Source organism: Bradysia coprophila (assembly GCF_014529535.1).
Source record: "Bradysia coprophila strain Holo2 chromosome IV unlocalized genomic scaffold, BU_Bcop_v1 contig_106, whole genome shotgun sequence".
Classification (NCBI taxonomy): domain Eukaryota; kingdom Metazoa; phylum Arthropoda; class Insecta; order Diptera; family Sciaridae; genus Bradysia; species Bradysia coprophila.
In genome coordinates, this window is record NW_023503372.1 from 5008991 (window position 1) to 5034873 (window position 25883).

The window sequence follows — 25883 nt, forward strand, 5'->3', positions numbered from 1 at the left end:
GTATGAGAGGACCAGATGAGTAACAGTTGAAAGAAATTAATGGATATATTTCATCGACGTCCCCTGTAATATGCACTAGGCATATTTGAAAGACCCAAGTGCTAAAAATAGCTTCACATCACTATTAAGATGCAATCAATTATCTTATTCCAAATATCCACCTTCCCAAGGTCAACAATGAACTCATACTATTGCGTGCGGCATATAGTGCAATGATTTTCAATTTTACGAAATTTCTATGAATTTCTCTAAGCACGGGAAATGACACTTTTCTATTCAAAACGAAAATAGAATTTGGTTTCAGTATCTATGACGACCTAAAAGATTGGAAATAGAACTCGGTTGGTTATTTTGAGATGTTTGTACAAGAGCAGAAAGAAAGGGAAAGAGAGAACTGAGTAGAAGCAAAAAAAAAGACGAACGGAAAAATGTTGCAGAAAAAAACGTTTTTATATTTCGTTTATTTGTACAGCTTTTGTTTTTTTTTTATTTGTTATACATACAAGTGGACAATGATGAATAAACTTCTTCAAATTTTAATGTACAAATCAATCAACACATAATGTTTACGAGTATAACAAACACAAAATCTTATTGTTTAAAACAGCGACATAATTGCAAATCGGATGCTTGGATTTATATAGTTGATGTCCCAGAAAGAAGTAGGTTGCAATGCAAGTTGTATCAAGTTGCAGGTTGTTGAATGGTTTTATATTTTTGTATCTTCTTTTACCAAATCCTTAGCTCGTTGGGCTGAAAGAATTAGGGTTTTCAAACTCGCGAACAATAATAAAATATCAAATTCGGACTGTGTACAACGGAAGGCTGCAGGATCAGCCTAAACATATATAAGGGGAAATAAGAAATGTCTTACCAACAGGGTAACAACAGACTTCAAAACTAAGTCAACGAAAATCTCCACAATTTTCTTCCACAACGGACGACATAAACAATTAAGAGAAAGATTTTGGTGAAACTCGAGGTAAATCCAGAGCCGAAAAAAATGGAAAAGCCAGTACGGCAACTATGTTTTTAGACTTCCAAATTGTCATCCGAATGTTCTTTGTCCGTCTTACCGTGGAAGAAAGTTTCAATGTCGCGTTTAGAATCCTTAAGAATGGCTGCTCATTTGTTATTGACAACTTCGACTACGACAAGAATACACGATCGGCTCTGGCTATGGCAGTCTTTAATAGCAAAATGTCTGATAGGACTAAGGAAGTAATAGATTAGTCGCGAAAACTTCTATCAATAGAAGCAACAGATCTGATAATACTTGCTGATCGGAAAAAGACTAAGTAGCAAGTCTAGCTAGTCTCTTCAGTCGGATTAAAATATCGTTTAAAATGAACATAAAGTTTGCGATGTAAAAGTGAAGTCAGAGTCTAAATGTTTTGCTTGGTTGGTCATTGCTTACAGTATTAATAAGGTAAGGTAAGTGGTTGAACACATAGTTAATAATTATTTGATGATAGGACACAATAGGGACAACAAGACGAAATATAAAAAAAACTCTTGGACTTTAGGTTTTGTACATAATTACCGGATGCGTTAAATACGCTTCCACCCTTTGAAAAAGAGTCGGAATTTACAGGTGTCTTGCTGCCGGCTGAATGAAATAGCATATATATGTTTAAGCATCCTAAAATATCACTTTTTCCACTTACCAGCTTCATTTGCCTTATTTTTACTGCTGTCCCAAACGGAACCCATCGCACTTGCTGTACTGTCCCATGCGGAAGCTGCTTTGTTCATAGTTGTGTCCAGGCCACTGTCCACGGTTTTTCCCACATCCTGCGTAGCACTTTTCGTTCCATCCCAAGCTTTCCCTAAAAAGTTGGCTGTGGCATTCTTTTCCGATTCGATAAAGTTCACTGAGGAATTCTTTGCTGCACCGGCAGTTTTGGCTGTAGCATCCCACGCCGAACGAACACTGTCCTTTACCGCATCGACTCCACTGCCAACCGCTGATCCTGTGGTGTTTGCAACATTACTACCAATTGTTTTTGTCTGGTCCCATACTGCAGCACCTGCATTTAATGTTGAATCGGTGGCGGAAGATATGACATTTTTCGATTTATTCAATCCAGATTCGACGGTTTCTACGCCAGACTGACATATGTCGGAGGCTACGTCCTTTGTCTTTTCAACACCGGATTTTGTTCCCTCCCATGTGTTAGCGGCAGCAGTTTTAGTGGCATCAATGCCAGATCCAACTAAGTTCTTAGCTCCTTCAGTAATATTTGCAGCTCCATCCCAAGCGCTCTTACCACCTGTTTTTGCGGATTCTATGCCTGAGCTCACTAAGTTTTTGCTTCCGCTTACAATGTTTCCGGCTACAGATTGTGTAGATTCAACAGCCCCAGAGACCTGCTTCGAAATGCAATCTGTTGTTTTGGCTGTGGTTTCCTTAGTCTTGTCCCAAGCGTCTGATGCGCCCGATTTTAAAGTGTTGACTCCTTCAGAAGTCTTTGCTGCAGCTGAGTCTGCTACTGACTTAGCTGTGTCTACTGCAGACGCTGCTCCAGTTTTAAGAGCGTTTAGACCATCTTTAGTTTTATCAACAGCGGAATCTTTCACATGTTCAGCTGTATCCTTAGTTTTGTCCCATGCACTACCAGCGCCTGATTTTACAGCATCGATAGTCTCACTAGTTTTATTAGCCGCAGCATTTTTCACGTCTTCAGCGGTGCTTTTTGTTTTATCCCAAGCTGTTTCAGCTCCCGATTTCACAGCACCTACAGCTTCACTTCCCTTATTGACAGCGGCATTTGTAACATTCTCCGTCGTGGCCTTTGTTTGATCCCATGCATTAGCTGCACTTGACTTTAAAGCAGTAACTCCATCAGATGTTTTTGTTGCGGCAGCATCTGCTAACGATTTAGCTGCATCGACAGTCACATTTGCTCCTGATTTCACAACATTGATGCCTTCACTTGTTTTATTAATGGCTGCATCCTTTACATTTTCGGTCGTATCTTTCGTTTTTTCCCAAACATTGCCAGCGGTTGACTTCACTGCACCTAATACCTCTGCACCCTTTGTTACAGTTGCTTCAGCTCCACTCTTTACAGCACCGACAGCTTCACTTCCCTTGTTCACAGCTGCATTTGTCACATTTTCGGTTGTTGCTTTTGTTTGATCCCATGCACTAGCTGCACCTGACTTTAAAACGTTGATACCGTCAGATGTTTTTGTAGACGCTACATCAGATAACGATTTTGCCGTATTCACAGTACTGTCTACTGCTGATGTTGCTCCAGTTTTAACCAAATTGATACCTTCACTTGTTTTATTCGCTACGGCATCTTTAACATTTTCAGCAGTGTCCTTTGTTTTATCCCAAGCTGCTCCAGCGCCAGATTTGACTGTATCTACTGCTTCACTCGTTTTGTTGACAGCAGCGTTAGTAATGTTTTCAGTTGTGTTTTTAGTTTGGTCCCATGCACTAGCTGTTCCTGCCTTGAGAACGTTAATACCTTCAGAAGTTTTTGTAGATGCCGAATCTGCTAAGGATTTCGCTGTGTTCACGGTGGCGTTTGCAGCTGATGCAGCTCCAGATTTTATGAAATCGATTCCCTCGCTGGTTTTATTGGCTACTCCATCTTTAACATTTTCAGCGGTGTCCTTTGTTTTATCCCATGCAGAGCCGGCACCAGACTTGACCGCATCAATAGTCTCTCCTCCTTTATTGACAGCAGCGTTTTTCACATCTTCAGCCGTACTTTTAGTCTGATCCCATGCACTGGCTGTTCCCGACTTAATTGCACTTATTCCATCAGCTGTCTTCGCCGAAGCAGAATCAGCCAATGATTTTGCTGTGTCGATAGTCGCATTTGTACCTGACTTAATAGCATCGACACCATCGTTGGTCTTGCTAACAGCAGCATCCTTCACATTTTCTGCCGTATCTTTTGTCTTATCCCAAGCGCTTCCAACTCCTGACTTAACTGCATCAATTACTTCACTGCTTTTGTTTACAGCTGCGTTGGTAACATTCTCAGTTGTGTTCTTCGTTTGTCCCCAAGCGGCAGCTGTTCCACTCTTGATTCCTTCAGAAGTTGCCGATGCTCCAGACTTTAATATATTGAGTCCTTCATTGGTTTTTGATGATACGGTGTTGGTAGCAGATTTTGCAGCATCTGCAGTTTTGTCTAATGCAGAGGCAGTCAGATTTTTCGACTCTTCGAATGTGGTTTTCGCAATCGATTTGGTTTTTCCAACATTTTCGTTTACTGATTTTATTCCCGCTTCAGCGGCCGAATTAGCTTTGTCCTTTGTCGCATTCCATCCACTTTGGACGGTCTTAACCGATGAATCAGCAACAGCGGCTGTCTTATGTTTCGAAGCTTCCCACGACGTTTCAACCTTGTCAGAGGCAGTCCTCAAAACGTTTTCAACGGCTTTACCGACATCCCTGGTGTAACCTGCTACATCGTCTACGGTTTCCTTTGTCAGCTCTTTTGCTTCCTCAGCTTTAAGGTATTAAAGGAGTGGCAAAAAAAATAATCAAAAATTAAAGAAAAACAAAAATTAAATCAAAAATTGCACACTCGATTGAATACCTTTCTTGACCGTTGAGGTTTCGATATCATTTTTAATTTGTGACAATGTGTTCGAAGTTTCCTTTAATTGATCGTTTACTTGACCCTGTACGGTTGATGCTGCATTTTGAGCATCCTGTTCCGCATTATTCGACTTACGTCCAAACCATGACCTTATTCTGGCTGAAATACGGATCATGAAGGTGATAATATTATTCGGTCCATATTCTCTTGCCGTTTCATGCAATTTATTTTAGATCATTTTTTCATCAACACTTATCCACAAAGCACAGTAGTAGAAGTTTTATGTAAAACATTTTTGTTTGTTAAATAAGCACGGTTGATGTATACCGAGAAAACTGGGTTAATTAGAATTTTGGTTTTGCATTATTGTAAGTCAAGAAGTTAAAACACATTTTTAAGAAAAACAAATACTTCACACACATAAAAATATAACATGTACGGAAATCATCATCGACTTTTCAAGAAGGCGATAAAATATTAGCTTAAAAAACCACGCAAAAAACAGATGATACATTCTTTAAGTATTAGGTACATTTATGATATCATTGTGTCATGGTTTTGTGTTGTGGCTAAATTTTTTATTGCTGCTTAAAGTAAATTCAAAAATATTTTGTTGTAGCATCCATTTACATTATGCATAAATTGTAAACAAACCATGTGAAGTCATAGGGTCAATTTTCAAGAATGTTTAATTTACTTAATTGGATGCTGATTAAAGTTAAACGCGCCTCAGCAAATTTGCTTAGATAATAATAGCGTCTACAATAGGAGGAGGTGATGATGAGTGCTTTGCTTGTATGAATTTGTGCAATTAGCATGGTGTTCGGCGAAAAGCGAGGCAAATTTATCAAAAAATCGCGACTGTTATATTAGATCCAATAGGTACAACATCTCAAAAACACCTACTAGTCATTTTACTCAACAATGTGCGGTAAAGTTATCTTTACCGTCAGCGCTTCAGTAATAGTGCATTAGTTACCTATAAGGCAAACAATGGAAATGTCACTTCTTGTGTGAAATTAACAGATCCGAGACGAAGCAGAGGTCGTAAAAGAGACAAAATGCCATTTCCATCATTAGTCCGATTGGTATGTAAGTACTAATTTTCAAAAACTTGATACATCGCGTCAGCATGTAAAATGCAATACTTAGAAATTTTGTTATTGACTGGAAGATCATACCCCATGCCTTTCAAACCTCTCACTAGTTAAAACATCATACTTTCAAGCAAATACGTAGTCTGCTATGAATAGGTGTTCAGAATGACAGCATTTCCATACGTTTGAAATCTTCAATTGTTTTTGAGGGGAAGGTTATCATAGACTTGAGAGAGGATTTTATAACGAATTTCAGTAACCTTGAGGATTTCCTTCAAATGATTTTCGATTTACTGTTTTGGTTTTTATAATTTCTTTCATTTGCCAGCAAAAATGAAAATAGATTTTCATAGATTTTTCTACCGTTTTCCGCTTTTTATCTCCTAATCTATCGCCAAAAAGTTCAGCGACAAAAATAAGCTACGGTCTTTGAGGTCTTACAGGAAAATGAATGGTAAAATCAATGAAGTAGAAGATTTTGCTTCACGATATCTTGAAGAACAGACGTAACAGATTTAATGAACGTTTGCCGTTTTGAATACGTTAAAATCCAAATCGTAAAATTACGGTACAACTTGTATTGACTGATTCGAAACGCATTACATTACATTGCGTCTTTGTCGATAGCGACAGGCAGAACCCCTGAAAGAATTTGAATAAACTTTATTTTTGACGACTTTTTGAGCACACATTTGAAATGACTTTTAAGTTTCTTTCTCTCACAGAATGCCTGCAGAATCTCAGAATCTTATCATCGATCTAATCTAAGAATTTTATTGCAATTAATGTTAGCGTAGACGCTTTCCGCAATTATACGGCTTGGAATGATAATTGGGGTCAATAAAAACAAGATCGACCTGACTCGGATATCTGTTATCTCAAATATAAATCCTCCATTGAATAATGCATATAGATACCTACACTCAAATAGTAGTAGCAAATTATTATTGTTTTTTCCGACAACGACAACCGCGTTGCTTATTTGCCATCATTATAGGTTTCAAAGAGATATCGATCTTCGAACTATCATCTGTTGTCGACAACGACGACAAAAATCAGGAGTGAGCTATATATTTAACCTCGTCTTATATAGCAAGATAAGTACATGTTGAAGCATATGAAGTAAAATAGTAGATTTGCTGCTGTCAAAAACGGTTAGATTAAATCAAGTAGTAGATTCGATACTTAACGTCTGTGAATGGTTAAAATTTTGCTTATCGTAGATGTTTAAATGATTTGGTTTTGTTGAGAAAATCATCATTACTACATCAACACGAAATTTGTCAGACAAATCCAACTAAATTGTTAAAATCCAATTTTTTACAGTTTGAGTATTATAGTAACGGACAACTTCAAATCCAATCCAATCCAATTCTATCGATAAATTCCACATCCACAGAAGTTACGATACGTACGTTTTTTGTATGCATAGTGATGTGTATATCGCGTATGAAATAAATTGGATTGAAATTGATCCTTGTTCTTTATAATTCTAAGTCTGTAGAAACGACAATGTGCACAAACTATCCAGAATTTTTCTCCCAATGTTTTTATTCGGAGGACTTAATAGAAATTATGGCAATAAGAGAAAAAACATGTTAATGTTCTTCTTAATCAAGAAGCGAATCAAAAAAGCGCCAGAAATCTATTCTATAATTGCTATTTGACTAAAAAATGTTGATTTTTTTAGCAGCTATTTATGATTACTATTTCTGAGTCTAAAACTAATATACAAAAAAACGACGGAGATTCTTCACTAAACGCCTCACTAATAAACAATAATAAAAAGATTGAAATATTTCTGTTTTTGTATCGCTGAAAAAAAGACTACGATCGGTGATCAGTGCATAGAATTATTTTTTTTTGTTTCGCTTTTAAGAATTCACTTAATTTATTTAATATTTTACCACAAAGAAACTACAGAGCGAAAAAAAAATTAAATAATTTCTATTTTCGTCTTTCAGATTTATTTACACAAAGTTAATATAAAGTAAAATATTTCGACTAGCTAATAAACGGAGATTTTTTGTTTGTTAAAAGATGTTAAGATGTGAAAAGATTGTTTTTTTCATCAAAATTTTAATTTGGTGTCATTTGATTGATAATACTCACATTTTGAGCTGTCTGTTAATAAAAGAAATGAATTAATATTAGTAAATTTGATGTTAGATGGGTCGTCGTATGTTAAATGATTTTTTGGTTCTCGATAATTTTATTTTCATCTGCCCCGACTGCATCAATTAATCATCTAAATTTGATTCTCTGGTCATTCTAAACATTTAACTGAGATTACGTCATATACACTCTCGATGAACTATTACTATTAGTGCGACAGATCATTAGAAAATAAACTTTAAATTATCACATTCTGATTCGTGAGTGTGGTTTTTTTTATCCGATTAAATTTAATTTCCTTTAATGAGTTGAACTTATCCAAACGAAATGTCAACTGCTTCTAATTTAGAACCGTTGAGTTCAAATCGAAACACAAAACGAATTTCGTTTATTTTAAATGTTGATACGGAAGAAAATAGAAAAGAAACCAAAAATTTTATTTGCGGCACCAGTCAATAGAGCTGTTCGACGAATGCATTTAAATTGGTTTAAAAAAGAAAACAAAAAAGAAGCGTAATTTTGGTTCGGGTTTTTCAGCTTCATTAAAAGCTTATGATGTCCGAGAACAGGTATTTTGATAGTTGGACTGACATTTAACACTCATTATGAGGTTCTATTCTTCACAAAATTTACCGTTTTTACTTACAAACAGGGGTGCTCATCGAGAGCTTCTGACAAAGTACTTGTTTCAGTATTTACTGAGGTGGGGAATGGGGAATAATATATTTTTCCCGACGCAGGCGAGAAAATAGTCATTTTCTCACCTCGGCTGAAACTTCGGTAGCCTTTGTTGTGAAAAACGTTGTGTTTTTATGCCGGGAAAAAAGTAGGAAATTTCATCTTTTCGAGTGGCTTGTGGTCATTGAAATGAAATTTCCAACTTTTTTCCTTGGTAAACAAATAACTATTAATAGATTTGCCCTTGGAAACTCCCTTTCCTCCAAGGATATTAACGTTAAAACTCGTTTCCAGTGGGTCCTCGTGAGTAAAATATACTTAGCAATATTAAATTGTCATTTCGACTTGCGTGGTTGCATCCCTTACCTTCGACTCGAGCTGAAAACACCATTGCCATAAAAAAAGTCTCCAGACCCCTAATTAATACACCAGTTACGTCAAACAATAGGTCAAACATGAGGGGCATACCGAAACTTTCAGGGTCTCCATCGTATGAACATCGACATCGACAATAAGCAATGTCGAGCAAGAACGTCACATTCTCTCATCAGATAGAGAGCCAAAATGAAAACAGTTTTTCCCACAGTTATGTCACGTGCTCGTGTGAGCGTTGTCTCACATATATACTTTTTCATACCTAGGACCCGAAAAGTGCGAAAAATACGATTCGTACCACGGACTAAAAGTCTTTTTTAGCAAATTCGATTCCAGACCTCGCCCTCGGCTCTGTCTGGAAACCTCTTATACGCTAAAAAAGACTTTTAGTCCTAGGTATGAAATGTACTATTTCGCGCTCGAAGATTGAGAGATCAAATAGTTCAATTTTTCTGTACATGGATCACCAAAAATATCATCTGTTATCGACAGGAACATCGAAGATTAGCGATAAACTTTGGCTGATGTGGTCTAATATAGGAAAATATATCCTAAAACTATTGAAGTAATAGATTTTGAAATTCAATTTCTTAAAATCATTTATGTCAAAGGAAGTAACAGACTCGACAATTATATTGGGTGATGTCGTTGTGACACCAGAAGGCACCAATGTTAGAGTACTTTTCATAAGACTTTCTGCGGCTTTTTCAGATCTGTTTAGAAGAACTAATGTTCTCGAAACGGTCGATAAAATTGAAAATTTAGTGTTCGATATTCTCAAAACTAAAAAAAACATTCGGCAAACATTGTCAAAATCGTTTCCGTTTCTTTCTTTACTATAAGACTCGACTCTTTGGCACCATGCCAGAGGATACTTGAAATGTTATCATCGAATTTAAACATGGAAAGCATTAACACTAAACCAACACACATGTTGTATACTTTGTAGTGGACACAAGTAGTATCAAAACGAAGTTATAAACCATAAAGTAATCATAATAAAATATGATTGGGATCTATGAACACAAATAATAAAAAAATTATTTTCAAAAAAAAATGTTTGTTTCCATTCTATAAATAAATCACACGAAAAATCAGATGAGAAAAATTGTTCTACTCCATACACATTAGCACATTACGTCATCGCATTAGGAATGTACATTAAATAATTTCAGGTTCAACCTTTATCATTTATATTGCTGAAAAATGAAGTCATCGAAAACTATGAACAAATTAAAATAATCCAGCGATGGACATATTAATGCGCCAGAATGAGAGAGAAAAAATCAAATGAAAGAAAATTATAATAAATCTACGTGCCAAAGCACATTTTTCATTAATTATAATATATAGCGAATCAGCCATCGGGCATTAGGTTTTTATAGAAAAAAAAATCTTCAATTCTGATTCACCAACAATGAATCTATCGATTCAAACGATTCGCCAATATCGTTTTCTATACATACATTTACAAAGTGATTATTTGTCCCGCGTGCAAATAGTCGTCAATACACTATTTGCCCCCTAAGAGAAATTGGTGCAACAGTAGGGAAATGCTTTTGGGAAACTAAAGCTCAAATGTAGTAGATTTTCGTATGATTCGAGGGCATTTCGTCATAAAATTACTAATGCCAGTTCAATATTACTGAGTTAGCTCTCTGTAGAGAGTGGAGTAGAGAACGTATAGAGCAAAGAAAGTAATGAAAAAAAGTGTGGTGCCTCTTCATGCCAACGGTGGTTCACTACAAGACGCGTACGGCCTAGCCTGGTTTTGCAAGAACAAATGAAGGTGGAGGACCATTGAAACTATTAGGTACGTTTTGCAACAGAGACATGTTGATTTTTCTTTGCACAAATTGGAATAGCCATGAAGTCTTGCATCAGAGACAAGTCGATTTTTAAGAGTTCTAAATTGTCACCAATTATTCTCAGGAGGGAAACATATTGAAGACTATTTACTCCCGGGGCAAACAGTGGATTAGAGTCTATTTGCACCCGGGGCAAATAGCATCTACCATTTTAGCGGTTTCTATTTATTACATCATAATATTCTCCGCAACGATCGTCGATTCATGCACCATATGCACGGTAAGATACATATCTCAATGAGATATTATCTCATACAAATGTGTATCGATCAAGAGTGTGTGTAGTGGAGAAGAAAAAGTTTTTGTTTTAATTGAATTTATAAACAATTCTACGGCCTTGGATGACTTGGACAGGAAATTTATTACTTTTCATCAAGTCATCGTAAGTTTTACGAACTTTTTAGGAGCAACACAATTTTGAATTTCGGCCAGCGTGTGGGATATATTTCAACAATTTGTTATAATTTTGATTCGAAACAATGATGAGCTGACTGCATTTTACACTATGACTATGATGAGATCAGAATTAATTTGTTTAGATTTAACATTGAAAAATTGTTTTATTGTCACGCTTCACCGATGCCGAGCTGTGCAATAAAATATCATTGGCGACTGGCGACATAAATAAATTTAAAAAAAATCCCCCCAGTCATTTCATATATATTATCATGTCTCTAGGCTCATATGAAGGACTTATGAGGTCCAATTTCTTATTTTCTTTTATTTTTTTCCTCCTGTTTCTTAAACCGTCTCTTAAATACCCTAAGATTAGAGTCAGCTGAGATGGAGAAAAACTCAAAGCGGACTTGAAGCTATCGATGTTTCAAACAAATGTATTGCTGTTTTTTCCATTACGTACAAGCAAAATAGAAAAACGTAGAGTCATCTGTTAGCGATAACGACGACAAAAATAATGGGTGAGATCTATCGAGAGCTTTTTCTTATGTAACAAATGCATGTCACAACATATGAAGTAGAAGATTTTTTATTTGAATCTTTTGATAATACCTCAAACAAACGAACTAATAGATTTAACGATTGTACAACGACGTGATTCGATTGAATAAATAAAATTTAATAAAAAAAATCGGCAGCAGGGCACACGAGTGACGATGATATGGACCGAGGCATGTACGTAAAGGCTTGGAAACAAATTGTTTTACAGAAAAGTTTGTGAACAGAATTAACTAAGGTGATGGTGGTAAAAACGGTTCAGTTTAATCAAATTGGGTTGATGACTGGTTCTAAATTGCTTGAACTTTCAATATTCAGAGTCAACAAAACTTCAAGAAAATTTGGAAACGTTTTACTTCAAAATAGACCAAGCAGTAAATTATTCAATGCCATCAACTACGAACGGTGAAATTTTACAGTCAAATTCTATAGGCAATTTTTGACCTCAGCGGTTGTTAGTGATGCAAAGAATCGGAATTTAACCTTTCATGGATGGACGGCACATAATGACACTGGGTATATTTACTCATTCTGTTATTTCCTGTGATCTAAATTTTGTAAAAAATTTGAACGAAATCTACTACTTCAGTTAGACATAGCATATATGACCATATCTCTGGCTCATCGCTTATTTTCATCGTTATTTGTCAATAAAGCTCAAAGATTCGTATAAATTTCCATTATTTTACAATTAACACATTTTGAATCATTGCGTCACTTTACACTCAAGAAAAAATTTTCCACCAAAAAATTTCAGTTTTTGCGTCTTGGCTGAAAAAAGACTACACGAAAGTGTACATGTCATCACCTAACAATTAAAATTTACGCCTTAACAAAACCGTTCTCTTTGAAATCGAAATAGAAAAATTGATTCCTTTCATTCGGGTTCGTTATAAAGCCGGCCGGTTAAATACGAGCATATATAGTAGATCGATACACATTTGTATGCCCGTATATTGTATTGCATAATTGAAGACGAAGGAAAGTGGAAAAAAAATCGACAGAAAGATTGGTCAAGAATATATTCCAATAGAACTCTTTCATCAATTCGTATTATCGAATAAATAAATTAATTTCAAAAATATTCCTCCCAATGGCAAACAAATTATTTCTTCATTCACATCAATTCTATACGCTTCATACATTCGATTTTCTTATCGAATTCTCAATCAATACCTTATTCGACACAACGGTTTTATTGGAGAGAATTTTAATTTTTTTAATTTTGAATAAACATTTATGCATAAAAATTGTATAATAAGTCCCGCATATAGAATCTGCGCAGTTTAAAATGTGAAAAGGCAATAAAAGTTAGTAAATGAATGTTAAGCTTGAAACTAACAAAAACCACCCAACAGATGAAACAGTGTTGTTATAAATCTCAAAATATAACTTGAGAGAGGTTTGGTAACCAAATTATAATATTTTTCGCTACTCAACAATGTATTCGTGACACAGAATTTTCATGTTGAAAATATTTGAAAAATTTTCCGTTTTTTTATTATTTACAGCACAACATATTGTTAGAGGTGTACAGCAGGTTTTCATTTCTGTAGCCGAAATTTTAAGTTTTTCATTTTTTTGTTGCTGTTGTTGCTTTAGCACAAATGGTGAAAATGATATCACATAACGAACACACCGCAAAAATAAGTGATTGAAAATCGAAAATTGAAAAAGATAGAAAAAAAAGTATTCCATTTTCCCATCTAGAAAACCATCTATCAATTTTCCACTATATATTATAAAAGCGTCGCATATTTTGTATAATATGAACTATACCTGTGAATCCACTAAACATTTTTCCCGTTTGTGATCTACTTTTCGATTCTGTTAAATTTCCCCCGTCACTTTTGTTGGAAAACTAAAAATTTTTCCTCCTTTTTATGATACACACAAAAAAATCGTTTAACAATTTCGTGTTGTTAAAATGTAGGACATGAATGGTACGCGATATTTTCACGACTAAAACTTGATGTTATTTCTCCTACAAAATTCGCTCCCAAGTTAAACAGAACACACAGTGGAAATACAAAAAAAAACCTCTTCGGTTTCGTTAAAGTAACAAAACTAAACTCGTTCGTATTCAGCTGAAAATCTTATGCCCTTGCCACTATAGCTGGCTATATATCGTCTCTCTCTCTGCATAGATGAGGTCATCTAACATAAAAACACAAAATTATTTTTTTTAGTCAACAGCACGAAGCATTGTATCGCATTGATGGAATAATTTACGCTTCATTTTCGTGGACTGACGGTATGCAATAGTACGGAGTTTACTGTAACTGGTTTCGTTCGATTATTATAGAACGCAGAACATTCTCAATTCTCAATTATACGTTTTTTTTCTAGATATAACATATACAAGTAGTGTTGACATACACGGTGCTACTTTACTTTTGTTGAGAGCATAGTCGTGGAAATATGTACATATATACCAACCATCCACATCTATTATACAATAGGTATATGATGCGAATTTTATACATATCAAAATGTAAATAGAATAAATTAGCAAAAATATTTTTTGTGGCATTTATTTTTGAGACGACGCACATTGCTATATACTAGGTATGCATTGTGGATATTGAATGAGGAGCTCTGTGAAATGATGAGCTGGATTCTTGCATCGAATGCATCAATGATCGATGTGGAAAAAGGACGTCTAAGTTTTGATTTTTATGAATGAAGTAGATTAGAAACGAAACCAACTTAAATGCATTGATATGTTATGCAGAAACGGGACGTGTCACATTAGCGAATTATAAGAAAAATGAAATTTCGTTCATTTAGCTTTGTTTCGAATAGGCTTACGAAAAAGAGACTCTAATTGCATCATCAGCCTATTCGGAACTAAACTAAATCAATGAAATTCCATTTTTCTTTTAATTCGCTAATGATGCACGTACCGTGCTTGCATTTTTAACTATTTATATGACAATCATTCTGCGCCATTTGATTGATTGAGTGAAAGGAATTTTTTTTTTAATGTTATTATGACATACCATTATTGTGAGTTTATACCTGGTATTAGATGCATGATGTCAACAGTTGGTGTTTGCATATTTCATTAAAACGAAACCGAATATTCTGCGGATCGATATAAAAAATGAGAAATGTTTGTTAAAGGTCAGTCTGACGGATATATTGGAAAGGTGTGCGTGAGAGAAAGGATGTGCTTTTAAATTATATGTGTTCGTTTGCAGTGGCAGCATTGACCTAATTTTATTATATTATTGTTCAATTGAAAGTGCAAATTGTAGAGAAACACGACATGTGGCGCAGGGACATGAATTAAGTTTCAATTAATAAAACCATAACGAATGTTTTCCTATCGACCAAGAAACACTGTCTGATGAAAAATGTAGTCAATTGTTATCGACAACAACGACAAAAAGAAACGACAGGTTATTGTTCTACTAAAGTACAACTAAAGAAGTACAAGACTTTACATTAACAAAAAAATGGTACCTACCAGACTAAATCATTGTTATAACGATACACTTTCCGCTTGTAAAATAGTAACGCAACGAACATTCTCATCATACTCCCTATTTTGATTTACCATGCAAGAAAATGTTTCCAAGTCAAATCGGTTAGAAAATCATGCTTTACTTGCTTTGATATCTTACCATTATTGGAATGAAGCTCGGAATAGTTCGACCTAGGTGAAAATCTGTCTGACCGATAGTTCCGGTCGGGTAATTTTACAAAAATAGTTATATCTTCATCCCAACCTTTCATGAACCGGACCTGATTTTGCTAGCTGTAAATTTTATTAAGAGCTGGTTCTGATACGAAATTTCTTTCAAAATTTCAAGCTAATGTTCACATTATTAACTGAGTAACTTAGTTATTGATGTGAATTTTAACTTTGGAATGCGTTTCTTCGCTAAAATATTCCTGCATGACCAATTTTATCATCTGACATCGAGTACAACGACAAAAATAAACGATGCGTTCTGGTTAAGGTGACTTTAGAAGCAAAATGTGTGTCAATAGTAATGAGGTAAAAGATTTTACATCGAATAGTTTGAACAAAAAATGTAACAGATCCCACAACGAAATCACTTCATGTTCGCCGTTGATAAACATGTAGTGCTCAAAACACACGAGGCACAGAAAACGTGCTTAGATCAAAATTTTCTTTGTTTTTTAGTGCTCACGAAACAAAGACAATTTTGATGGAAACACGTTTTCATCTGTTATCGATAGCAACGACAAAAATAATGACAAGCTCTGGATAATATGGTACTTATAGCAAAATGTATGTTTAAAAAATTGTACAAGAGTACAAGATTTGAAATCAACAGATTAAAGGTGCTTTGATCGATGGAAGTTAATAGACTTGATACAGGGATTCCAGCAATGAACAACAGAGAATTAATTTTCGGATGAATTTTTGTATAGCCAGAAGAATATGTACTAGATTTCTGTCAGTTCATTGCTGGTCATATGCTTACCGTCTGTAACAGGTTAAGCTATTCCTATTTTGCTAACTTGTGTCTAAATGGAAATTTTGCGCAATAAATGTGAAAATTGTCAGTTCAAGGCGAAGCTATGCTTGACAACACATCGTATAGCAATTTTACACTTTCATCTAATGAAAATTTACGCACACGAATTGAATGTACAGGACATAAAAGTAGTAATCAAACTTTTCTAGACTAGATAATCTAGTCACACCAAAATTAATAATCTTCTACGAAACGTATTGAAACGTACCTGTTTTTACCCGACCATGTTTGTTTAAAAATGGTTCGGCTTGAGTAAAATAAAAGCAGAGTAATTCATTCAACAAGAAACGATGAACGGATAAATGATTCAAAGTAAGCAACTCATTTGGCAACCAATGATTCCATAACTAAATAAATTTAAATTTGATTTTTTTAGTAGGCTCTGAAGATGACTAATATTACCTAGTTGTTGAAAGCCAAGCTATAAAACCAATGAAACTAAAAATCTACTATTGTCCTATCTTATGAATCAATTCTACTCGAAGTAGCATGAAAGTGCATTGAAACGCATGACAGCGCATTGAAACGCATGACAGCGCAAACATTTTCTTTCGATTGCGTTGCGCGACTCGGATTTTTTTTTTTTTTGTTAATTATGACGTTCTAGAGTAGATATAGTTAAGCATCAGAAAGATAAACGGAATCGAATTCCTGAAACCGATTTTTTTTAACGTGTGTAGGACTACTGCGAACGAAGCACCAGGAGAGAATTTAAAGAAGGGACCTGTTTGACGGATTTCTTATATAAATGAAGTTTTGAATGTTGGTATAATGCCACTGTGCTCTGCAAAATAAGTGACAAATGACTGTTGATTACACTCGCACTGCTTCGTTACAGTCATTTTACAAACATTCACACTTACTCACTTACTTGACCTCGGCTCAAATCGAATCAAATGGAAAATGCAGCAAAGTGGAACGAAAAACATCTCGTAAATGCGTTTCTACTTAGACGAGCTGCAGTGAGATTCAACATTAAGGTAACACTCTGTCGTTTAGCTGAAGCATAGCACTGAGCCATTTTTTTAACGGAAATGAACCCCTATTCTCATATGTAAAATTTCGACGCAGTAGTATTTATACCAACCTTACAAACTTAATTAATATGAGACATTTTGACTTGTCGGCGACGAGGAGGTAAGGCCGCTCTTGAAAATTCTGTTCTCGAGCTTGGTTCAGTGTTATGGCTGAAGAAATGGCGTAATCTTAATGTTGAATCTCACTGTTTCTGAAAGAATTACACCAGCTCAGGGTTGCCAACAACGTCCCGATCTATTCTGCTTTTTCAAATATAAAACGTCCATTGTCCATTGAGTCTATGAGGGCATATATTTCGGTATATTGAGACCTAAATAGTTTATAAAAATAATATAAAACCTTAGCGGCTTCCAAAAATGTATCTTTACTTAAGCATACGCATTATATACTCAATCTAAATTAGAATAAATATTTGCCAGTACAAATGCCACTGTTAGTAATGCTGCTTTTTCGAATTTCTTTCTTCTTTTTGAGTTATTCACATTCTCTCTGTTAACGAAGTTATTACATAAATCATCCCTACACAATGCATGTGGTAATAGTCTTCTTGACAGCGTCTCGAGCCCATGGAATATACGACAAAGAATACCAAGTCATTGCCAGTGATTGGACGATAATGCATATCAAGGCCAAAAGAGCTTTATGCAACTGGAAAGAATTGGAAAAATTCAAATTAGCCAAATTTTTAGACGTAGACGTGACGTCGTTGCGTTGTTAAGGCCTCCGCGCAGTTACGCAATTTAGTTCTTCGTCATACGCGGAAACCTTTAGAATTAAGAGTCACAGCGGGTAAATCTTCAGATCTACGAAAATAAATTCAAAGGGCTCCGGCACTGACAACGGTGCATATAAATGATATACGTTGTTATCAATGGGTTTCTGTGGCTTTAGTCTCTGCTACCGTAAAGACCAATCATCCTCTGACAACTTACGCCCACACACTACGCACCCCACAAAACTGGTTGAACCTGAAGTTAACGTGATCCTTGGCCTTACGGTAGCAAAAGAAATTTACAGCGGAAAGTCAGCGACTAACAACGACACAATTTACATCCAAAGTTGCCCTTTATAATACGACGATTGAGTCTACTGCGTATGTGCTCCGAATAATGTTAATTTTGAGAGGATGAACAAATCAACCGAAAAATGCATTTCAATGTCTTCAATATCATGAATGCGGTGTGTGCTAATTTGTCCTCATTCACAATTTTCATTCCATGCAACTCCATGAAGCGAACTTATTTTCGGAGACCTGAAAGACCGAAAACACACGAGCAATTTTGCGTCGCTGAAATCGACAATTTTATGTTCCGCTTTCCATTGTAATCCGATTGGTAGCAAACATTAAACAATGGAAAATGCAGCATAATTGTCCATGTCAACATCGCAGAATTTCACGTGTGTTCTCAGCTTAAAAATCGACCCGTTGCGAGTGCTAATTATAATGAAAGTATAGGGAAAGGAGCAGAAGCCACACAAAAAATCGAAAATGATAAAACAAAAATGAACTCTACCACAATAGCCGCCACTAGTGTCAATATAAATGATCCAATCACAATCAATGTTGCTACCAATCGAGTTGATGAAAACATTTTTTTCATTTGATTGAAAGGACCCATAAGGAAGCAGGTACTAATAAAACCAAAAAAAAAGTTGGAAAATCAAATCAAATCAAAAATAACTGGCAAATCTATTGATGTTACTGTTGTCAGCCAGAAATTTACCTTGCCATCGACACAATGTTACCGAGGGTATAGAATACGGCAAAAACTGCAAGGCCTTTGTGCATGAACAGAGCAAAGGAGCCCAACAATGACAATGCAATGCCAAGTACGAAGCAAATGCAAAAGGCTTTGATGCGTGTCGACCAGCTCAATGTTGAAGCCTCATTGATCTAAAATGAAAAATTAAAAAAATTGAAAAAATTATGGAGACGGCATGCCAGTCGTAATTATAATTAGTTAATTGAGCCTAGTATTCCTTTTGGGAGCAATTATATCGCACTACAATTTTACAGCGAATGCGCCACAAAAATATTAATTCAAAAAGGGAAATAGTGCCGCTATGGCTATTGGAGCCGTCTAATAATTTCTCTTGTCCCTTTCCACATGTGAACGTGAACCTTGACGTGAACTATACGACCTCAATCAGTCCCTTAACTTCAAATTACAGAAATGTTTACCATAACACGAATCATTTTTGACATTGAAATCGAATGATATTTCAGGGAATGCTAGGCCATATCTAAGAATGTCAGGTTTTCCCTCGAGTTTTTATCAAATTAAATGTTGTTTTCAGCATCGGTTTACGATACATTTAGAGATATTCAAACCGAAGAGCCCAAGGGCAGGAAATTTACATACGTTCCGATAGTGAACCTGTGATTAAGGCGTTATTATCGACTGTTGCGACCTCCAAGCTAATAGAAGAGTGTAAGGAATACCTAAACGACATGGATCGGAGCAGTTAGATCGTAGTTATGTGGGTACGTGAGACTCTGGAGTGGAAGGCAATGAAAAAGCCGATGACGGCTGATCCAATGCCACATAGGGCTTTAGATGGGCTTAGGATCATATGTGTAAGAAGTTAATTTTGGCCGACAGTTCATTCTTCATTCATTGTTTCAGCGTAAAGCTCCAACTAAAATTCTCTTTTCGCAGCATTCTAAATTCACGCAAACAGCAACAGAAAACAACAACAAAAAGGCGAAATTTTAAGTCAGATTCGCAAAAAAACGAAAACCTTGGTACATTTGGGACTAAGCCTATCTTGCCCGGCAAATATGCCAAGAAAGGAAGATGGTCCAAGGAAAGCATGGACGTGAACTGCGGCTCGAACAGGTAACTTAGGAAGATGATACGCCTGAGTATATCTACGGGTTGGAGGATGAAAACGGCCATTCATGTTGCATTTGACTGTCCACAATTCCGTCAACTGAGAATCGTTACAGCTGGGACCTGTCACTCTAGGCAGCTAAAACAAGAAGGCTCGCGTGATTTATATGATGAACGGGACAGAAACAAAGTATCGCTAGATCCGTGTTACAGGATCGGACTCGTCCGCTTATTTTATTGTGTCATTTCACCTGTGACTAAATCAGGAAACAAACGCCGTATATTTGAAATGGCTAGTCACCCTGTTGCCAACATTATTGACGACAAGTTTCCATCTAATCAAGTGGAAGATTTCGAACGCAAAAGAAATGTGAAACGTCCCATGAGTCCACGATTTAAGGTCACGTCTTCGTGACCTATTTGATAATCATTTTCTCGAATTAATTTTCTTTTTGCACACACAATGTCGATCCAGCAGCATGCTCTCAGTTAACTTTACATTTTTTTTTAAACGAAAATCTAGACCAACCAGTCAATAACAGTGATCAAATTTCATAATTTGTGCTCGATGAATATGATCAGTGGATTGTCATTTGGCTAGTTGGATTAAAAGAACCGACACCAAACAATTACCTATAATCATATGAATCGCGTTGTTACGCACGGTTGGAAGAAGTGACATACAGCATACTATCAATATTGATGATAGAAAATGGGATATGCGTCGTCATTGTTTCGGAAATGTTCATAATGGTTCAGCAATTTTACGATCGAATGCAATAGCTGGTGATTTGACACCATTATAATCACACAAAACAATGGATAGAGAGTTCACTAAATGCTCAGTGTTTTACATTAAAATTTTCATTTTTTTTACTAATTTTGATCGTTGGTGATGGATCTCAGCGAAATTGTAAGATCAAATCCATCATTGACCAACAAGCAACAATATGAAGTCTATTCTGCACAATAACATGTTGAGTTATGCATTACACAACGGCATATCAAATAATGGTGCACTGAATGCAAGTAAAGTAACGGGCGTACTTACATATGGTAAGATTCCGTCGGATTCCTCAGGAGTTGCATCGTTTCCACTTAAAACTCTCTTTAATTTATCCATTTTCCTTTCCGAATGATGATAATTACAACAATAATGTCGGGTCACAAGTGGAGCGTAGAAGAATGTTTTGTTCCAAAATCAGTCTTATGAGTCGAGAAATTGTTTTCGTTGTCGTAAACACACACGATAAATAATAACCAGAGACACAACGCAACAGTTTGCAAACAGTCAAATGTTGTTTGCCACTTTTCGCTAATAAAACGGCGAAAGGAATATTTTCTTCGCGATAATTCGTTTCGGGTGAGAGCAAGAATACGTTTTCGGTTTTGTTTATCGGCTTCTGGTGTCTTGTAACCTTTGGTTATCAATTTAATGGTCAGATGTAAAGGACAAAACAACTAAACATTTTATTACTCATTTTACACAAAAAGAAATTTATCATGACATTCGATGACATTTGTCAACAAATTGTTGCATCCAACAGTGCTGGTAGACCTTTATTGTATAGGTAGTAGATTAGGCTGATTAGGCTCAGTGACAGTGTTTGATTTGGCTTTCAGGTGTCGCTTTTTTAGTGCGGTTCTTTTGAATGAAGATGATTGTCTTGAATACAACAGACACTTTTTTAAAAGTGATGTCATGATTATCAAAGCACTACAAAATAAGAAAATGATAGAGATATTGCGATATTTTAATTAAACTGAGCTCAGCTGATTCGTGATTCGTCCTATCAAAAAATAATTGTGGTCTGTCGAACCAAAAAATTAATTGTTGATTTTAAAACAGTAAAAAGAGTTATTTGTGCAACTCATCAAAATGTTCGAAAACCTGGTGCATAAAACATTGTATGAATAGCTGTATGCTTTGTTTGGGCACACAATGTATCTATAAAGCACTTTGTACTTGATAAATATCTATTTCATAACATGTACCCTAATGGAACCCCAGACGAAGCCGGCATTTGACACTGACATTAAATTGACAGCAAACGGAAAGTATGAGCAAAATTCCAGTTTAAAGGAACAAGTCAGATTTTATGTACTGTAGCTATTTTACACTTTCATCAAATGAATATTTATGCACGTAAAATGCGCTTTCCAGTAACATACATTTCCGACAATTTTTTTATTTTGTTTCAAAGTAAATTTGGTCACAACATGTTCTGTTGTGGGTTTAGTGCAAAACTGGACGTAAAAGCTTGTTTAGGTATTAAAAAACTTCACGATTGAGACATTAAATATTTTACTTTCTACTTAGAGAATATCGGGTAGGTAAAGCGTGTTGAGAAGTACTTGCTATTTTAAACCGAAACCTGATGAACTGATTAACCTTCGGTTGTTGTAAACATAATTGATGCCGAAGTTTAGTGTTTATGGTTTTATACAATCGACAAGCATTTCATCGTCATAATTGTCGATTCTGACATTTCTTACAAGATTGTTCAAGATTGTTAGAAAATCTATTACTTCATTTGTTTTAGCATAATACACTTTTCGCAATTCCGGTCCATAATCATCACCTTTCCATGCATCCATTTAATGTCGTTTTGAAGGTATTTATTTCACAGTGCGTTTTTGATTATTTTTTCGCACTTGGGCTTTTTCACATTTTTTTCGCACGCTACATAGCACAGTACCTTTAAGAAAGACTAAATTTTATAAATAAAAACTTTGCACAGACCAGGATTTGAACATCCAACACCAAAATTCTTCCAAACACCAAGCAACGACCATAGCCATTCGGCTACAGAGTCACACAATTATACAGAACGTATTGTTGAAGCGTACATACTAAGCATTGACTTCTTGATTTTATTTAGCGCGTCTCTATACATCACATTGCAATGTGTATATAGAACAGGTTGCTTGATCGTTCAAATGAATTCATGTTTGCATGTGAATGTTTTGGTAGAAATTTTGGTAATATTTTGCATTGGAAAGGTGATTATGGCCCGAAATTGCGAAAAACGTTGTATCTGCCACGGTAGGTATGCCGGTATTTTTTTCGCACACGACGTCTTGTCTGCCTCGGATCGACAATCGACATCTAGTGCGAAAAAATACCTTCATACCTACCTTGGTAGATAAATAACTATTGCCTAATAAGTCCGAATTAGGCATAGTCGATCATGAGAGGACGATGCTTCGCTTCTTAGTTTAGATAACAAATTATATTCATCAATCATTTGTTTTCGCTTTAACGCAGAATAAAACGCTGACAGCGGTTGCAAGCAGAGTGTTTTTTCTTCTTCGAATTATTAGAGGACGCCAGCTTTTTTGGCCAATAACTGTAATTCCTTACACTAACAATAACTTTCAACAATAATGCCCATCAAAAATGGTGACCATTGTGAATGCATATACATGGACGAGCCATGATTCAATTTTACGATATTTTTAACGTTGCGATTCAAACATCTAACAAATAATTACAGGATAACCTTAGAGTAATTATACCTAGAGAGGTATTTCGTACGATAAAATGTGGTCCCGACATCAGTTTGTATAAGATTCACATTTCGTACACTTTTAAGTAGAGCTTTTCACTAACACATGTAGGCGTTGAAAATTTTGATAGTTGTCAGTTTTGTATTTTCCAAATCGCGTACCACTATTTTGGAATTTTGTTTAAAAATTAAATATGGTGAAAATGTGATTCATTACGGGATGCCAAAGTAAAGAAGAAGGACAATACCTGTTAATTTTTTCGGTAATTTTAAGTGCTTAATAAGAAATTGCTCGAGTTGCATCTGTTTGTTGATTTGTAATTTTCCTTCAAATGAGACTTAAGCCCGATATTGGCTGGAGAAAATTTTCCAATTAACTGAACAAACAACTAATTTGCTGCATAAAACAACACGAGTCAATTTCTATTTTTTTTTTTCGTTGTGTTTGTTGATATCAGTTATCGTGGTATGAAAAAGGTTCTCAATTTTTTTAAAAGAATCCTTCTAGTAGGCACATTCAAATTTTTTGCGCTAATTTGCCCACCAATTTAGTAGGGAAAAACTCACACTATCAAACATTACGTCTTTCATGTCGGGACCACAAATTTTACGTAATTCTGTTCGTCATTTCCTCTCTAGGTATAATTACTCTAAGAGGATAACAGTTCGGTTTGTAAACGATCTTTTTAACGTTGCAACTTTGGCAACAGACTATTCGCACATACGTAAATCTCGACGACATAAACGGTCTCCAGTACTAACGGCTCAACCGAAAAATAAAAACAAACGAAGAACGTCGGAAGGCCTAACGGGTCAAGTCAGAAAAACAAAAGATGTGCCATTAGTCTCATCAAAATCTCTCTTTCTTTACAAAAAATCAGTTGTTTATTATGTGTCCAGATAAATTACAATCCTGACGTTATTATGCTTTGCACGATCTACCAAAATTTAACGGAGATAATATCGTGGCAATTACTAGAAGAAGCACCTAATCCCTGTGGCTACACTACAGAAATTGTATACACCGACGGCATTTTGCAAACATAGAAATAATAGCTAGTCCATGCTTGAGCGATGGTGGAGTTCTTAGTTATTAATATTTCGCAGGAAAGGGAAATCAGTTGCAATCCAGCTCTGTTTCAATAATGGGCTATGGTAATTTACCGAATAATAACACTTCTGTGTCACATTGTAACCGACGTTCATACCACTGCGCAAAGTGTAAAGGCATCAATGTTTATTTTGCGAGGACCAAGAGACCGCAAATTGCCGGACTATCTTTAACCTGTTACAGACAACAAGTATTTGACCAACATTATTATCGGGTGAATACTTCCATCGAGTATTTTTAATAGTTTTATTTCAAATCTTGTACTTCAATTTTTTTAACGTGTATTTTTGTGCCAATAATCACATTGTCCAGATTTTTCCTTAATACATTATCCAGAGCTTTTCATTATTTCTGTCGTCGTTTTATCGATAACAGATGAATAGTCGTATGTGACAGGTTAAAATGAAACATGTATCTTTATAAACAAGATCATAGAGCAGTAGGAACATCAACCGACTAACAGACATCCGCACCGGTCACTTCTCGTATAGTGTTGTTATGAGATTTCACGACCCCATAAACTTGGGTCTAGGGCTGAAAAAATCAACATTACAACTCTTGTAACACAACATACTAATTCGCATCAACTGGAGGTAATACCTAAACCGGTAACATTAGATAAGTAGTTTTCCCGTGCGTGGCAAAAGCAGTTTAAATGGCAGACACCTTTCGTTTTTCCGATACGTCCAATAAATTAACTTAAATCAATGACTTTCCCATCACAAATTTCGTTAATCTGTTCATTGATTTATGAGATAATTTCGAGGATAATTCAGTCAAAATATCGCGGAAAATAATTGAGTTATTTGAAGCCAGCGAATATGTGTACACAGGATAAAGAATATAACTCCCGACTAATAAATTCCCGATATTTGGCACAACGATATTCGAACTATTCCCATCAATAATAATGGACCATCAACCATAAATCCAATATTAATTTCCAATGGTTATAAGTGAATATAACAAAAATTACCGTGTGTATTGTAACATATATAGAACGGAGGTGTTTGATACATTAGACACACAATATAGTGTACCGATTCGAACCCTCATCAATTCCACTATGTATATATATGTTCCACTACTACAGAGCATACACCGACGGAGAACTTACACACTATGTACAGATATGTACACCTTAATGTTCTTTCTACCGTATAAAATCCCATTTATTATCATTACATAATCCAACACCTGTTTCAATTTTGTACACTTTGTT

The 25883-nt window shown here is 35.5% G+C and overlaps 2 protein-coding genes and 1 long non-coding RNA gene across 4 annotated transcripts; 1 reads left to right on the plus strand and 2 right to left on the minus strand.

Annotated features, from left to right (window-relative positions):
- Window positions 1-431: 431 nt before the first annotated feature.
- On the minus strand, window positions 432-13748 carry LOC119070666 (perilipin-4-like). Of its 2 annotated transcripts, XM_037175100.1 has the most exons (5): window positions 13435-13748; window positions 4566-4727; window positions 1668-4475; window positions 1544-1609; window positions 432-753 (listed from the first exon to the last, which is right to left on the minus strand). In XM_037175100.1, the coding sequence occupies exons 1-5, from the start codon at window positions 13451-13453 to the stop codon at window positions 710-712; spliced, it is 3099 nt and encodes a 1032-aa protein (XP_037030995.1). In that variant the 5' UTR covers window positions 13454-13748; the 3' UTR covers window positions 432-709. The 2 variants fall into 2 exon arrangements, with proteins under 2 accessions (XP_037030995.1, XP_037030996.1); XM_037175101.1 differs by lacking the exon at window positions 1544-1609 and having other exon boundaries at window positions 13435-13746.
- LOC119070669 lies at window positions 1192-24199 on the plus strand. Its single transcript, XR_005086540.1, has 3 exons — window positions 1192-1202; window positions 12971-12979; window positions 24048-24199. It is a non-coding gene; the product is annotated as an uncharacterized LOC119070669 (long non-coding RNA).
- LOC119070668 (vesicle transport protein SFT2B) lies at window positions 17473-21564 on the minus strand. The gene is made up of 4 exons (XM_037175102.1): window positions 21093-21564; window positions 18932-19101; window positions 18722-18839; window positions 17473-17855 (listed from the first exon to the last, which is right to left on the minus strand). The coding sequence occupies exons 1-4, from the start codon at window positions 21162-21164 to the stop codon at window positions 17727-17729; spliced, it is 489 nt and encodes a 162-aa protein (XP_037030997.1). The 5' UTR covers window positions 21165-21564; the 3' UTR covers window positions 17473-17726.
- Window positions 24200-25883: the final 1684 nt, after the last annotated feature.